Here is a 15,784-nt window from a genome sequence, read left to right on the forward strand (position 1 = left end):
AATTAAAAACAAAGCACGGAAAACCGTCCGGCACGAATTATCTCGCGTAAAAAAAAAAAAAAAAAAAAAAAAAAAAAAAAGATAAAATAATATCCGCCTCTCCGCACGAGACAAAACTGCCTTTCCCCCCTCTTGTTCCTCCCCTCGCCGCGCTTGGGCATCACCGAGGAGCCGGCGGGGCCGCGTCGGTACCCGCGGCGGCGGCGGCCACGACAACAAGCGGAGGGGCCGGGCTTGCGGGGAGGCGGGTCCTGCCACCTCCCTCCCGCCCGCTGAAGAGCCGCTGCGAGGGCGGGAGGACGGCACAGAGCGGGGAGGCACCGGCGGAGCATCAGCGCCGAACCAGCGCAGCATCAGCGCAGCGCCGCGGGCCGGGGGCACCAGCGCGGCTCGGCCGGCAGCGCCCACGCACCGCCGGGCACCCGCCTGCCCTCCCTCCCTGCTCCCGCCCCTCCTCCTTCTCCGGGACTCTCCGCCGGGATCGGCCCCGCTGTTGTTGTTGCTGTTGGCCGGCGCGGCCACATCGAGGATATTTTGGCTCCCCGGCGCCTCGTTGTTTTGGGCTCTCTCCGTGTGCGCGGTGCCGGTGCCGCCTCCCCGGGAGCGACGCGCAGGAGCGCCGGGATATCGGGGGCCAGGTGAGGCGGGGGTGGCCGCGGGGAGGGAAGGGAAGGGAAGAGGAGGGAGAGAGGAAGGGGGGTGGCTCGTCGGTGCGACCCCTTTCCACGTCCGAGCGCCCCGACCCTTTCCACATCCGAGCGCCCCGACTCCTTCCACGTCCGAATACTCCGACTCCTTCCACGCCGGAGCGCCCCGATCCATCCCCGCCCGGAGGGATCGCGCCTCTGCCGAAGGGTCTCCGCGGCCGCCCGGTGGTCTCCACTTCCCCCCCCGGGGATGCCCATCACAGCCGCCGCATCCCCCGAGCCCCCTGAGCGGCCTCCCCCGGGGGCGATGGTGGAGCTGCGGGCGGAGGGGAGCCGGCACGAAGGGGTTAATGGGCAGCGCGCTCTGGATTTGGTTAGTACTTTAAAGGGACTCGGGGAAAAAAAAAAAAAAACAACAAAAAACCTTGGGCTGTGTGATCTCCCCCATCGAACTTTCATGTGGGCGAAGTGTGTCATGTGTGCGAGAAGTCATGCCGGCTCCCGGCTATCTCCCGCTTGGGGAGCTCGGGGGCTGCGCGGGGAATCAGTGCTCCGGTTGGCTCCTAACCTATTGCTAGGAAGCTGTGGTTTTGGTTTTGTTTGTTTTCTTTTTTTGTCTGAAAAAAATGCCATTTAAAAGAAAAACGACAACCAGACACATTATCCGCACCCTTCCCTCCTCCAAAAATATATATATGTGTATAAAAACCTCAAGGAAAAATAACAGTGGAGGTACATTAGATACATTGAGGGTACCAGCGTGCCTCGGTTCTCCATGTGGATGCTTCCCAGCTGAATCCAGCTGTGGGCAAGCACCTGGCTGTTGCTGAAAAGAAGGCGATCAGAATTCAGGAGTATTAGTTAATAAGTGCCTGATCCTGTTGACCCTGTTCTGGTTCACCCACTCAGCTATGCGGGGGTGTTGAAGAAGGTGTCCTGCCAGTTAAACCAATTATAGCTGGCAAGCAGCAGTCATCAGCATTAGTGGAGGAGCTGGAGGTGAGGCCCAGTCACACCGGAGTGTTTTCTGAACTTAAACAGCAGCTTTCTAAGCCCAGCAGAAAGCCAGATTTCAGCCCTCTGTGCCGTGAAAATCCGTGGTGCCTTTTCAGCTCTGCTTGCCTGGTGAGAACTCTGCAAGGGTTCCATATCTCGGGGCTGGGAATTTGTGCTGCAGATGGGAGAAAGCTGGTGTGCGATGAGCAAACGATACAGAAATTCCTTTGCTTCAGATATTTGGTTGGAGGAGGAAAACTGGAGTGTTGCAAAACACGCTGAGGATCTTCATATGTTAGTCGACTGGTCTAGTTTTTCCAAAGCTTTCCTTCCAGCAAGGCCATGGAGCAGCAGCCTAGCATGGAGAAACAGGGACTTGGGTTAATGAGCAATGCCATGGAATGCACTTGGTATAAACCTTTTGTATTAGGACCCTAAACATCTCTAAAAAACCCCAAAAAAACCCCAACATAAAACCCAGGAAGGAGAGTATCCCAGTCTTTTTAGTCAATGGGAAAATGCCTGACAGGATTTGTTGGAGAGGTCAGAATTGCACACAAGTGCCAGAAATCTTATTTCTAGCCCTAGCCGGGGATCAGACCTAAACTTGCTGAATATACATAAAATACCTTCCCAAATACTCTCAAATCTCTCAGGCTTACAGCCAGTTATCCCCGGACACCAGAGCAGAATTTAAAAGCAAAAACAGAAGAGTGTTAAAAATCGGTGTATTTTTTTTAGAAGCCGAACACAAGGATAAACAGTTGTTTAAACTGTGGCAAATTTAATGAACAGATTAGGATGCTTGCTGAGTGAGACTCATGCTGTGTAAAATTCTTTGCTGCTCAATGAGATGTGTAATTTAGATCAAATATTTGTACGTGCTGTTTGAGGTAAAAAACATCATTCAGTAGATTGCACTTTTTGGCTAACGTTATTGAATGTTCTTTTCAAAGTCAGTTATCTTATTTTATTTCAATTACAAGCCTGATACTGCTGTCTGATAACAGTGAAGTTGAAATAAGCCTTTCAGGTTAAGGACTCGTGTTATTTTTGTTATTTTCCTATTTTTTATTTTCAAGTGATCAGCTGTTTAAGAGGATGAAAGGGCTCCTTGTCATTGGCTGCTGAATGTTTTTATTTCCCTCCCTATTTATATGGACAGCTTTTGAGTGTCGTTTTTAACAAGCTGGGCTTATTTTGTTAAGCTCCTGATTTGCCACCTCTTTCTGAATTTAAGATTGTATTTACTTTTTTGCCTTGTGATAACATGGCTAATGAGAGAACTGGCTTGTAATAAGTGATCACAGTTTTGTGGAAATCTTGATAGTGTCTTATGTGCCTATTTAAATACAAGTGCACGTTTTCAGGCAGTTTTTGGGGAGCAGGAGAATTTAGCCCGATGCTGTGAAAAAGGGGAAGGAAAATTGTTGGGAGTGTAGCCTGATAAGGTATCATACACCGACACCTGAATTGCAGCATCACAATAAACCTGAACAATAGGCCATAAAACTGGCTTTATTCTTTAAGTTTCATCTCTCCCATAGGTCAGTAAGAGGATATGAGTCTTATCACTCTTTTCCTTAAGTGATATTTGGGAGAACAAGTTACACAGGCCTCTCACAACCCTATTCCTGGTAATAAGGGCGATATGATAAAGCTTTGACTTCAGTGGCATCAACATACTGACAGTGGACTCATTATCAGCTCTTTAAAAAGGGTATTTTACTGTGTAAACCCATTTCAATTAAAACTTAGGCCCTCTAGAGCTTTTATAAATATGGTAATCCTGTGTTTAGAAATTGTGCCAAGATAACATGGTTTGGAGATGCTCTGCCTGGTAAAGGCAGGAGGTTCCTGGTGCTGAGTATTGGCTTCAATGGTTATTCAGAAAGGGGTGAGAGGGGTGAATGCAGTAGGTGAAGGTGTATCACTGTCACTCCTCTTCCTTCCCTTTGAAAGCCAAAATCCGAAGTGAATCATGGCTTGTGAGTGGGAATACAGTAAGCAAAAATAACACAAAGCTGAAGGCTTAAGATAATGGGTGAAAGCTGGAAAAGGTCCAAGGAAATAGATACTTGGTGGGCAAAGGAATTCTGTGGGCTTTTCAGACTTAACAGAATCTTTGTAAAAGCTCTTCCAGTTAAAAAGCTGCTTGAAAGCAGGATGGGAACCGTGCCCTGTGTGGTTGGGATGTTGGCAAATGAGGAGGAAAGCTTTGCCTGTATCTCATTCCGTGAGCTGTTCCATGGTCTGCACTGGAGCAGTCGGATGCATCTGTTCACGTCTGCTTGCTTCCTGCATGGCAGTGTTTTTTCATGTGACCCCTCTCATTTTTCAGATGAGTGATTTTGGGATCAGGAACATGGATCAAGTAGCTCCTGTGTCGAACATGTACAGAGGAATGCTCAAGGTGAGTTCTCCTGAGTTGTCACCTCCTAAACCCGCCTGGGGCATCTCCCAGCTGATGAACTTATTGTGTTCTTATTGCACAGGAATTGAATAAGCCAGATTTTAACTGAAGGGCAACACAGGTTTTAACTGAAACCTTGTACCCTCTCATCTTCCACAGTATTCCCCCTGAGTTCCACAGAGGTGTGAAAAGCAGAACTGAAATAGGAAGGTGTAAATCTTGCCCCCTCAACCCTCTTCCCCAAGGAGGCTCCCTCTCTCTCTTCCCTAAATCCTAAGATTTTGAAAATGAGAGGTAGGTAAGGACTGAGCTCAAATTTGTTGTTGGTGGTGGAACCTGGGCTTAAATAAAGGTTAAAGGATGGGCACCAGGGGTGGTCTTTGTGTTTAACTTTGAGACTGGCAGAGGGCTGTTCTGATAGGACTGGTTGGGTTTGGTACATTCCCAAGCATTGTATGGAATAAAAGTAGGTTATTCACTTACTACTTGCAACTGTTACTAGTGGAAATCCATTACATTGTGAGAAAACAAAGATACTTGTTTAATATATTTTACCTTTAGATTGTGTCTGTTATCTTGTTTTGAGAGGGATTTACAAACTGAGGTCAGATGAGCAACAGACTGTAAAGATTCAGCATTTAAGGGTTTCCCTCCTCCCTATTCCTGCAAGTTGCATTTTAATCCCAGTGTCAGCTTTTCACACAGCACTGATAAATGTGAACCAAATAAAGGTTAGGGAGACACTTTTGACTCTCATTAAGTTTGAGGAATGTCCATGTTTTGAGGAATCAGTCAGTGAGACTGGTGTGCTGAACTGCTCTGGTGTTTTGTGTCCCCTCTTAGCTTTTTTTCTCCTCCTCACAGCTACAGTAAAACCCAAGAGATCCCCCAACTTAACAACTGTGTGCTCGGTAACACAGTGGTTATTTTAAGCAATTATTCACTTATCATAGAATTGAGTCAAAGTAGAGACCTGTATTTTACTATTTTGTAGCTGTTCACATTTATTTAATTCTGTAATAATTACTCTTAGGTTAAAAGGCCAATTAAAAGAGTTGCATAACTGATAGAACAAGCAGACTTTATTCTACACTATTTTCCCCTTTTTACTACTATTAAATCAAGAACCTGCTTAAACATTAATCTTCTCCTTTTTGAAATATGAGACTAGCACGGTATGGATTTTACTCATTCACATGCCACAGCATTTTTTCCAGTGACTCAGGATAAGGGTCAGCTATTTACACAAAATGCAGGAGTTTCCAGATTGTGTTGAAAGAACTTGCCCTTTCTTTGAGGTGCTGGTGATGACTCAGTGCTTTTATCTAGTAATGTATAAAGAATCTTTTACCGACAGATTTGGCAGCTCTTATTGACTTGTTTTATTCAGTTGGGGTTGGCTCTGCCTCTGCCTGGGGGGTACCTGAACCAAAGGCACACAATTTGTCTCTGCTGGCCAGGAGGTTTCTGAACCTTTAGCCAAGGTGTGATCCTGGTTGTGGTGACATGAAAAGTTTGGGATTGTGGAGGAACATCAACGCTCGTTTGCTGTTCCAGGAACGCAGTTCAGATCACTTTTTGCATCGCTGCCCTCAAAAATCTTTGCCTTGTCCTCAGCTAAATCCTCTCCTTTGGCATGAACTGGCAAACCAAGTGTTTGCCTAAAACAAAGAAGCATCTGCAAGTTTGTCTCCAGCTCCCTGAGCTGCAGTAGCTGCCATGAGCAGGCTGTGGTTTTCCAGAACAATGTTCTGTCCTCAGGTGCTTTTAAAAATCTCAGTGGTAACTTGTATCCATCTGTGCCTCAAGATATTGCAGATATGGGTTCTTTGTGACTAACAGGGAAGTTGCATAAGTTGTTTTTTGAAATTATTTCCGCCTTTCTTAACATTCTTTCTGCCCCCCAAAGACTAAGTGGATGGGGGATCTAATAAGGTACCAGTAGTTCCAGCACACACAGTTGGCACATGTGTCAAGTTGAAAGGATTAAAGTGTTCAAAAACATAACAATATTTATTGAATGCTGTCAATACAACAATAGAATCCCCTTTTTATCTGGAACACTTTTATCAGTCCTGTTTATCCCTTTCTGGATAATGAAACTGGAAGCGTTTCACTGAGCACTTGAAAGACTTCAAAATACTGCAAAACCAGTAACTCAGAAATATAAAAATCTCAGCAAAGGAGTAACATCTTTCCCCAAGTCCTTTTAGGCTGGCTATGTAGTTTCAAGTGATGTGGTTCAGATTAATATTTCCTTTTTTTTTTTTTTTCCTACAAAGAAAAGCTGCATAAACCTACTGTAGGTCTTACCCTGGCAGTTGTTTTCCTATAATTTACTGCTCCTGCCTCTGCTATTAGGTGGACAGTCAATTTAAAGGGTTAAGGAAATGAGGATTTCTTTAAAATTTAACTGAAAATAAATACATATATATATATGTATTTATATATGTATATATAGATATTTATATATGTGTATATATATATGTATTTATATATGTATATGTATATATTTATGTGTATATATATTTATATATGTGCGTATATATATTTATATGTATATATATATTTATATATGTGTATATATATGTATTTATATATGTATATATATGTATTTATATATGTATATATATGTATTTATATATGTGTATATATATGTATTTATATATGTGTATATATATATATATGTATTTTATATATGTGTGTATATATATATGTATTTTATATATGTGTGTATTTATTTATATATATATGTATTTATACATATATGTATATATATACACACACACATATGCATTCTGTAGTGTTAAAAGCCTCAATTCCAGGAAAACTTAAGAATACCCTTATTTGGCTTTACTGTAACCTGCAGAACATCCACCCACCCCACGCTGGTGGCTGGGTTTTATCCACATACAAGAAGCTGTGCCCTCATTGTGGTTCTCTTTCAAAAGCACAAGTTCAAGACCGTGGTTGTTCTCGATCTCCAGATCTAGGAAACCCAGCCCAGACACTTCCTAGCAGTGAAGTTCTCGCTTCTCGAGCGAAATGCTGACGTTGCCTTTGGTTTGTTCTGTTCCTTTGCAGCGTCAGCCGGCGTTTGACACCTTTGACAGCTCAAATGCTCTTTTTGCCGGGTATTTTTTCTCGCTAAACGAAGACCAGACGCTTCAAGAAGTGCCAACGGGATTTGATTCTACTTCTTATGGTAACTCTTCGTTTTGTTCCTTTAGCCTGGTCAGCAGGGCAGGAATTTGAGGGGGCTAACTAACACTTCCTGGCTGTACTTTTACAAGTGCAACGTGGATTTCCCTAGAAATAGTGATTTAAGTGCCCAGACTCCTGTGTTCTATCATGAGTTTCTTTGTGGATAGTTGCTGTTCTCTGTCCTGAAAGGGAGTAAGAACTGGGATTCAGTAGCTTTGTAGGCTAACTCTTCACAGAAGAAGCCTTAGTAGGTGTTAAAGAAGAACTGAGAGTTTAAAAACCTTAAAAAAGTTTTATGTGTTTTTAAACTTGCAACATCTCAACCATAATTAAGATGCAAGTATTCTGCAAGCTCCTTTTTTGACCCACTGGTGTTAAATCCCATTATATTTTATTCCATACCATAAAAAAATGAGATGGAGATGTTTACAGATTTTATGACTTTTATTTGTGTGTAGGACAGTATTTACCAAGAGTTCTCTACAAACCCTCGCCTAAAATGCCTGACAAAACAGGGAGCTTTGTCCAAAATGTGGATATTTTACCTGATGCTGCTTTTATCTCCCCTCAGGGAAGGGAAAAACAAACCCCAAACCTCAGAAAACCACAGGTGCTTTGTTCTAATGTGATTCTAATCAGTCACTGCTCTGGTCAGCAAAGCAAGTCCCAGCAGATATTAGGAAGGGTGTGGTAAAGACAGAAGTTAAGCACAGGCTGGATCAAGTGGAGCCTGTAGATAGTCTGGGAGAGCACGAAGAGGTGCAGAAATTCATCCCTGGAAGTGTCCAAGGCCAGGTTGGACAGAGCTCTGAGCAACCTGGAATAGTGGAAGGTGTCCCTGCCCATGACAGGGGGTGGAACTGGATGAGCTCTAAGGTCCTTTCCAACCCAAACCATTCTGTGATAAAATGAGGCATCTTCTGGTGAAAATTGCACAATATAAAACACTGAGTGGAAGCCAAACTTGGCCTTAAAATGAGATCTGCTTGTACATTTAAGGATCAGTTAAGTGGATTAGTGATTTACGCTGGCATTTAATGGTGCCAACTTTGTGTTCTGTTCCGTTATTTGCCCTCTGGGTACCAGCTTGTTACCAGTCACACTTGTTTGGTTCAGATGATAGAAAAATCTGTTGAGCCATGTCCTTGGGTGATGGAGAGATGCATGGAAAGGTGTGAAATACAGAGTTAAATGGCGCAGGCTGGCTCTCCACAACCTTCCTGTCAGTTGTTTAGCTCTCAAACTAATTGAAGACTGGAGTTATAAAGGAGTCTGGGGTCAAACTGTAAGTGGCAAAATAGGAATAAGCAGTCTCATTTCCCTAAAAACACCACCCAAAAAATAATAGTGAAGCTTCCCTGCAATGAAAGCACTTTATAAAGTACTGGTAGTAAATAAGGATCATCTATGTCATGGAAAGCTGCAAAGCTCTAATTAGTGATTCAGTCTTATCAAATGAGTAGCACAGAGATTTTAGGAAGTGGATCTGTGTTCTTTGGCTCTGACTTTAAAACAACAACTTTCCAGTGTCTTTTTTTATGCTTCAAATAGCAAAAACTCATGTCTTCTTCCACTGGCTTAAAATGTAATGTATCTTTTTCTCCCCTCCACCCCTTTTCTTTCTCCCAGAGTCCAACAACTGTGAATTGCCTCTGTTAACCCCGTGCAGCAAGGCTGTGATGAGTCAGGCCTTGAAAGATACTTTCAGTGGTTTCACAAAGGAACAGTGTCGGCTGGGTATCCCAAATAGTAAGTGTTTTGCTATTTATAAGAGCCCTTTTTTTTTCTTTTTTTTAATGCTAAGGGGGGGAGGCTGAATAGCAGCTCTTTGAAAAGAGAAAGGGTGATGTCAGTAGGAAACACAAGAATGGATCCTATGTGAATCTGGCACAGCTTGACTTGGAAAGCCCAGGCTTGCTGGTGTTAAAAATGGGTGCATGGAGAGCTCATGTTTTGGCAGCATGAGAGAGAATCAGCTATGCTGAGGACATCCAAGTGAATGCAGAAGGAAAAGAGAGGACTGTGGGGTTTTTAAAATCAAGAACACATTCATTCTGAATTCGTTGGGAACTAAGTAACTTGTGTAAACAAATTTTATTTTTTAAATTCACCGCTTTCTAATGAATCATTGGGCAAAGGTCAGGATTTGTCTCTAAATTCTGTAAATGTCCTTTCTGTCTTGCAGATCCCTGGCTGTGGACTGAACAGCAAGTTTGCCAGTGGCTTTCATGGGCTACCAATGAGTTTAGCTTGGCAAATGTGAACTTCCACCAGTTTCTTATGAGTGGCCAAGACTTGTGCAACCTGGGCAAGGAGCGTTTCCTGGAACTGGCACCTGACTATGTGGGTGATATTCTGTGGGAACACCTGGAACAGATGATAAAAGGTAGTTAGAGAGCCAAAAAGAGCTTTTTGGTTTAGGGCTCTGTTGGCAGAAACAGATATGGGACTCTACCTCAACACCAGTTTCACTATGAAGAGCTTTTATTACATATAAATTGTAAAACTTGGTTACTATTGTCTGAACTGTTAATATGTCCTTGGTATGCAAGGCTGAGTACCTATTGTGGTCAGGTTTTATTTGGGAAAAATCGTTGAAATAAATGAGCTTAAGATAAGACCACTGTAAATACCTCATTAAAAAAAACCAGTTAACCAAGAGTTGGACCTTGAAACACACACTGCAATTATTGTTGTGTATCAGTTTTATGTTGAAATTCAATTGGTGTGATGGTTTTCAAGCCTATTGGAAGTTGGTTGGGTATTTTGGGGTGGTTTCTGTCAAGAGAAAGACTGCAGTATTGTGTTAGTTAAATTTTTGTGTGTGTTGATCCCGAAATACTCAAAAGATTCAGAAGCTTTTCATGGCACACAGGTCATATCTTTAAAACTATAACCCCAAATTTCCTTTTTCTCCTCTCCCCAGACAGCCAAGAGAAAACACAGGATCAGTATGTGGAGAACTCTCATCTCACCTCTGTTCCTCACTGGGTCAGCAATAATTCCTTAAGTAAGTATTTTTTAGAGATTGTCTTTTTTTTTTTTTTTTTACATCTTTCAGTTACTTCCAAGGATGTCACAGATTCCAGTGTAAAAACAAAAGGCACCAGAATAGTTCCTGTGCTTGAGGAGAACATTTGAGTTCAATTGCTGCAGCCTTCTTTCCTTGTATTGTTTAATTGTCATCTAATTTATATCGGAAATCTTTTGAAGAGCAAAGGCTTGGAGAAAATTAAATTTCCTCTTGGAATGCCAAACCCTCCATCTGTGGAGCAGAATGACCACTCCCATCTGTAGAAAACAGAGGCAAAAACTGCCATTTACTGGGAAGCAGCAAGAGTTTTATGTTGAGGCTTTTTAAAGGCTGTGGAAGTGCAGTGGAGCTTTTGGAAGTGTGTGGGATGCAGTGCTGGCTCCCTCAGATTGTTTGATTGATGCTGTATTTTATTCTACCACAATCTTCAGCTCAACCTGATTACACCACTTAATGGTGAGGGCCTTACTCAAAACCACCTTAAACTTCCCCCTTTTTCCTGTAGCCCTTTTGTTTCCTTGGAGAACAAACAATAGACATTTGTGGCTGGCAGGTTATAGGGGGAGATTTGCAGAATCTGATTTGGTGTATTTAGTGTATTAGTTTGTTTAAGGGTCTGCAGGGAAAAATAATCTAATTCTTTCATTTCTTGTTTTCAGCTGTTAATGTAGATCAGAACTCCTATGGAATGCAAATGCCTGGATACCCTAAAGCCCTCAGTTATCCCAAACCCAGCCTCCTGACTGACGTCTGTCAGACTTCCACAGCACCGAATCTCCTCAATCCAGAACAAGAGTTTTCATTGTTCCCTAAAGCCCAAGCAGATGCTGTTGGTGTGAACTACTGCACAGTAAACCAGGATTTCTCAAGGAACAACCTGAATTTGCTGATGGATAATTCTGGTGAGTCGTTATCTTGCATGACACATTCAATTCTGAATGTGTTTTGCTCCTTTGCATAATTTATATGTGCAGGGTGGATTGAGAAGGAGGGGAAAAAACCTCCAACAATTCACAATTTTTTTTATTTTTTTTTTTATTTTATAAAGGTAAGCTGAGAGAACATGAGTCCAGTGACAGCGGTGCAGAAAGCTATGAAAGCTCAGATTCCATGTTGCAGTCCTGGAACAGCCAATCTTCCCTGGTGGATTTACAGCGTGTGCCATCCTATGAGAGTTTTGAGGATGACTGTAGCCAGTCCTTGTGCCTGAGCAAACCTACAATGTCTTTCAAAGACTATATTCAAGAAAGGAGCGATCCTGTGGAGCAAGGGAAACCAGTTATACCAGCAGCCATCCTGGCTGGCTTCACTGGTAAGCTGTGGAGCAAAATGGTCACTCCTCTTCTTGAGGTGACATCAATATTCTCCATAAGTGTGTGCCATGGGGGTAGAGACCAACATCAATATTCTCCATAAGTGTGTGCCATGGGGGTAGAGACCACTAGTCAGGAAGATTTTCAGTTTTAAATGTCACTAAACAAAGCCTCATAGGATTATCCACCCCCAGCAAGAACCCACAGGTATGTCAGGACACATGAAAATCAAATACACTTGTTGATCTGTTTGAAAAAGAGGGAAACTGGGACAAAATCTCCCACATTTGGGAATTTCCACCGGTGTTGGCTTGCCTGCTAAAGCCTTATTCCCGTAGTCCTTGCTGAAATTGGTTTGTCCTCCAAAACATTTGCCAAGCCAAGGAGTGCAGGACAAGCCCTGGAGCTTGAAATGCAGCTGGTTGGGAGGTGGGAGTGAAGGATGAGGGATCCATACGAAAGGGAAAGACCCAACTTGAGTCAAATCCTGTGTTTCCATGAAAAAGCTGGCTTGCTTTAATTTTAACACATTTAGGAGGTTTATGCTATAGAGTAAAACCTTAGGTTTCTTTCTGATTTTAAAAAGAGATAAATCAGAGTAATTACAAGATCTGTGATACGAGCCTGGTCACATGCATGTGGTTGTGGTGAGAGCTTGCAGAAGTATTAATTATGGTTTCTCCCTCTCTCTGCCAACAGGCAGTGGACCTATACAGCTGTGGCAATTCCTGCTGGAATTACTGACTGACAAGTCCTGTCAGTCATTCATTAGTTGGACAGGAGATGGATGGGAATTTAAACTTGCTGATCCAGATGAGGTATGTGGCTAATTGTGGTGAACAGAAAGATTTAGGGTCTGAACTGCCACCTGAAATGAAGTATTTCAGGAACTTATAACTTTGGTCATTAAAAATAAATAGGATGCACTTTCATTTTCTGACACTGTTATCAGTAGGGGAGTTATTTTATTGAGAGGTGGGATATAAAGTCCACTGAAGTCTCTTTATTAAAAAGAGGGAGGAGGGATAAATAATTAACTCCAAGGAACTTCATATCATTCACCTCTCAGTTAAAGAGCTGTCCTGTGCTGCTCAGTAGCATATCAGTGGTGAAATGCTGTTTTCCTGAGGGAGCAGACAATGTGCCAGAGTTCCAGAAGTCTTTGGACAATGCTCTCAGGCACATGGTTGGGTTTCTGGGGTTGTCCTGTGCAGGGCCACAAGTTGGACTTTGATTCTTGTGGGATGCTTCCAACTCAGGATATTCAGTGATAATTTTTTTTTGAGGTTGTCCTGTGCAAGGCCAGGAGTTGTGTATGGATGACCTTTGTGGGACCCTTCCATTTTGAGAATATTGAGTGTTTCTGGGGGTTGTCCCATGCAGAGTTGGCATTTAGACTTTGAAGACCCTCGTGGGACCCTTATAACTTGGGTTATTCAGTGATTTTTGGGGTTGTCCTGTGCAGGGCCAGGAGTTGGACTTTGATGATCCTTGTGGGACCCTTCCAGCTCAGGATATTCAGTGACTCCCCTTAAGAAATTCCTTAAGGGATTTCAGTGAAATTCCTTTAAAATTTGGCCTCCTCAAGCACGTTCTGGCCCATCCACCTCAAACTGGTATCACTTTTCAGTGACATTTGCTATCAGCTGCTTCCTCCTGAAGTTGCAGCTGACAATTGTCTCGGAGTACATTCTGTTGTGGGGTTGGTTACCAGTTCTTCTCCTGAAGTTGCTGCTGACAGTTGTCTGAGAGCACGTTCTGTTGTGGGGTTGGACATCAGTTCTTCTCCTGAAGTTGCATCTGACAGTTGTCTCACAGCAGGTTGTGTTGTGGGGGTTGGTCACCAATTCTCCTGAAGTTACTACTGACAATTGTCTCAGAGCATGTTCTGTTATGGGCTTGGACACCAATTCTTCTCCTGAAGTTGCTGCTGACAATTGTCTCAGAGCATGTTCTGTTATGAGCTTGGACACCAATTCTTCTCCTGAAGTTGCTGCTGACAATTGTCTTGGAGCATGTTGTGTTGTAGGGTTGGTCACCAATCCCTACCTGAGGCCGGGACACCCAAAGCAAACGAAACGCTCCGAGGAAACGACCTTAATACTTGAGTTTATCAGAAAACCCCGACTCTAATAAACCCTTTTTTTGGCTTTCCTTTCAGGTGGCCCGGCGGTGGGGGAGGAGGAAAAACAAGCCCAAGATGAACTACGAGAAGCTGAGCCGGGGCCTGCGCTACTACTACGACAAGAACATCATCCACAAGACGTCGGGGAAGCGCTACGTGTACCGCTTCGTCTGTGACCTCCACAACCTGCTGGGCTACACGGCCGAGGAGCTCCACGCCATGCTGGGTGTCCAGCCCGATACCGAGGACTGAGCCCCCCGCCCCGGGGAGAGGGGGGGAAAGACCACCTGGTGTGGGGACTCCGTGTGGGAAGGGAGCCTGTTCTCCCGCCTGTGCTCCGGCCGGGGCGCCGCTCTTGGGGAAATCGGGACCTTGGCGGGTGCGAGAGCCTGAGGGAGGTTTTGGGCCTCTGGGTGTTGTCGGTCGGCGCAGCCCCCTGGATCTGTGGCGAGGACACGGAAAACGCTCTGGGATGCTCTGGGATGCGGCGTTCCCGCCGCGCAAAAGGCGTTTTCGGCTACTTTTAACGCCGCCCTGTAAATAAAGGGGTGGCTTTAAAACCAAAGGTTGGGGTGTGGAGAGACCAGCGGTGCAGCAGAAGTGTTGCTCAGATGTTTTTAAGACGCCGTCACTGCTTACGTCGTGCATCTTTATCGCGTAAAGATTATCGTTGCATCTTTATTTAAAAACGAAAAGCTAATTTATTTGAAAACGAGCAGCGAGGAGACCGATAGTACTTTTGTTTTAAAGCACGTTTTATTATTATTATTATTATTATTATTATTGTTATTACTGCTCCAGGAATGTGCTGCACAGGTACATAAGCACTCCGTGTCCAAAACCAGATGTAGCAACTGTTAAAAAAAAACAAAACAAAAAAAACCAACAAAACCAACAAAAAAACAACCCACCCTTTAAAAAAAAGGGAAGGAAAATCATACCATTTCAATATTGAGTTTATATATATATATATTCTGTGATTCCTTTGGAAACTCTAATGTTCCTATTTAACAGATACTGTATAGTGTAAATTAAACTAATTGTATGTGTGGTTTTGAAATAGGATGAATGTAAACTTATCAGATGTGGGGGTTTTTTTCATGTTTGTCTAGGATATACAAACTTCTGCAAATATTTAATTGGCCTGAGAGACAACAGAAGTGCTCAGTATGCATGAATATGGGGGGGGGGGGGGGGGCTGGCTCAGAGTTTTGCCAAAGCTGGCAATTCTTTGTGCACTTTGGCATTTTTACAGGAAACTAATGTTGTATTCTGGGACATAAAAGGGCCTGTTTGTGGTTTCTTCTATAACTGAAAGTGAAAATATGAATATGGATAAAATTACCTTTTTTTTTTTCTTTGTAAATGGCATATGTTTTTTCAACTTCTATGCATGTACTTTTAAACAAAAAAAAAAATTTATATACGAGCCTTATTTTTTCAGTTCACTTGTCTCTTCTTCCTGCAGTTTATTCTGTATGATTAAAATATGAATTCTATTTTTGGAAATAACTGTGACTCCTTTTCAAAGATCAGGAGGGTTTTATGTAGCAGCTATTTTTACTGCAAAAAAAAAAAAAAGGAAAAAAAATCACTGGAAAAACGTACTTTGTAAGAAAGCTTTATTTTTTATCTGAGCTTGATGTACATTTAAATGTGTTGTACAGTGTGAGAGGTTTAAAAATATGAGTCTTCATTAAAACCTCTTGAAAAGAAAATGGTGTGTGTGCTTTTCCATTTAAAAAGTTTCAGGGGAGTTCCTTTCTTTATTTTTTGTTTGTTTAACCCTTGTTCACCTAAAACCTCTGCAGGATGAAAACAATAACCCAAAAAACCCCAAACCAGTCAGAATTTAAGGTTGTTGGAGAAAATACTGCAATAGTGCATAGGCTGGTGGGCTTGAGCCAAGCTAAATGTGTGCAACCACTCTGTGTTTAGATATAAATTCAAGTTAACACCTTTGTGTTGTGCCTCTGAAGGAAAAATATCAGTTCTGGGGTGTGAATCTGAGTGTAAAGTGATGGGTGAATATATGGAAAAACAGAGGTGTTA

At 42.9% G+C, this 15,784-nt stretch overlaps 1 protein-coding gene across 1 annotated transcript; it reads left to right on the plus strand.

Moving 5' to 3' along the window:
- The first annotated feature begins 380 nt into the window (after window positions 1–380).
- ETS2 (ETS proto-oncogene 2, transcription factor) lies at window positions 381–15,298 on the plus strand. The gene is made up of 10 exons (XM_027639641.1): window positions 381–638; window positions 3,985–4,056; window positions 7,141–7,261; window positions 8,890–9,009; window positions 9,446–9,646; window positions 10,187–10,270; window positions 10,954–11,196; window positions 11,343–11,606; window positions 12,307–12,425; window positions 13,769–15,298. Exons 2-10 carry the CDS (start codon window positions 3,985–3,987, stop codon window positions 13,982–13,984), a joined length of 1,440 nt encoding a protein of 479 aa, XP_027495442.1. The 5' UTR covers window positions 381–638; the 3' UTR covers window positions 13,985–15,298.
- The last annotated feature ends 486 nt before the right edge of the window (window positions 15,299–15,784 follow it).

This window comes from Corapipo altera, unplaced genomic scaffold (genome assembly GCF_003945725.1).
Source record: "Corapipo altera isolate COAL_440 unplaced genomic scaffold, ASM394572v1 0, whole genome shotgun sequence".
Taxonomy (NCBI): Eukaryota; Metazoa; Chordata; class Aves; order Passeriformes; family Pipridae; genus Corapipo; species Corapipo altera.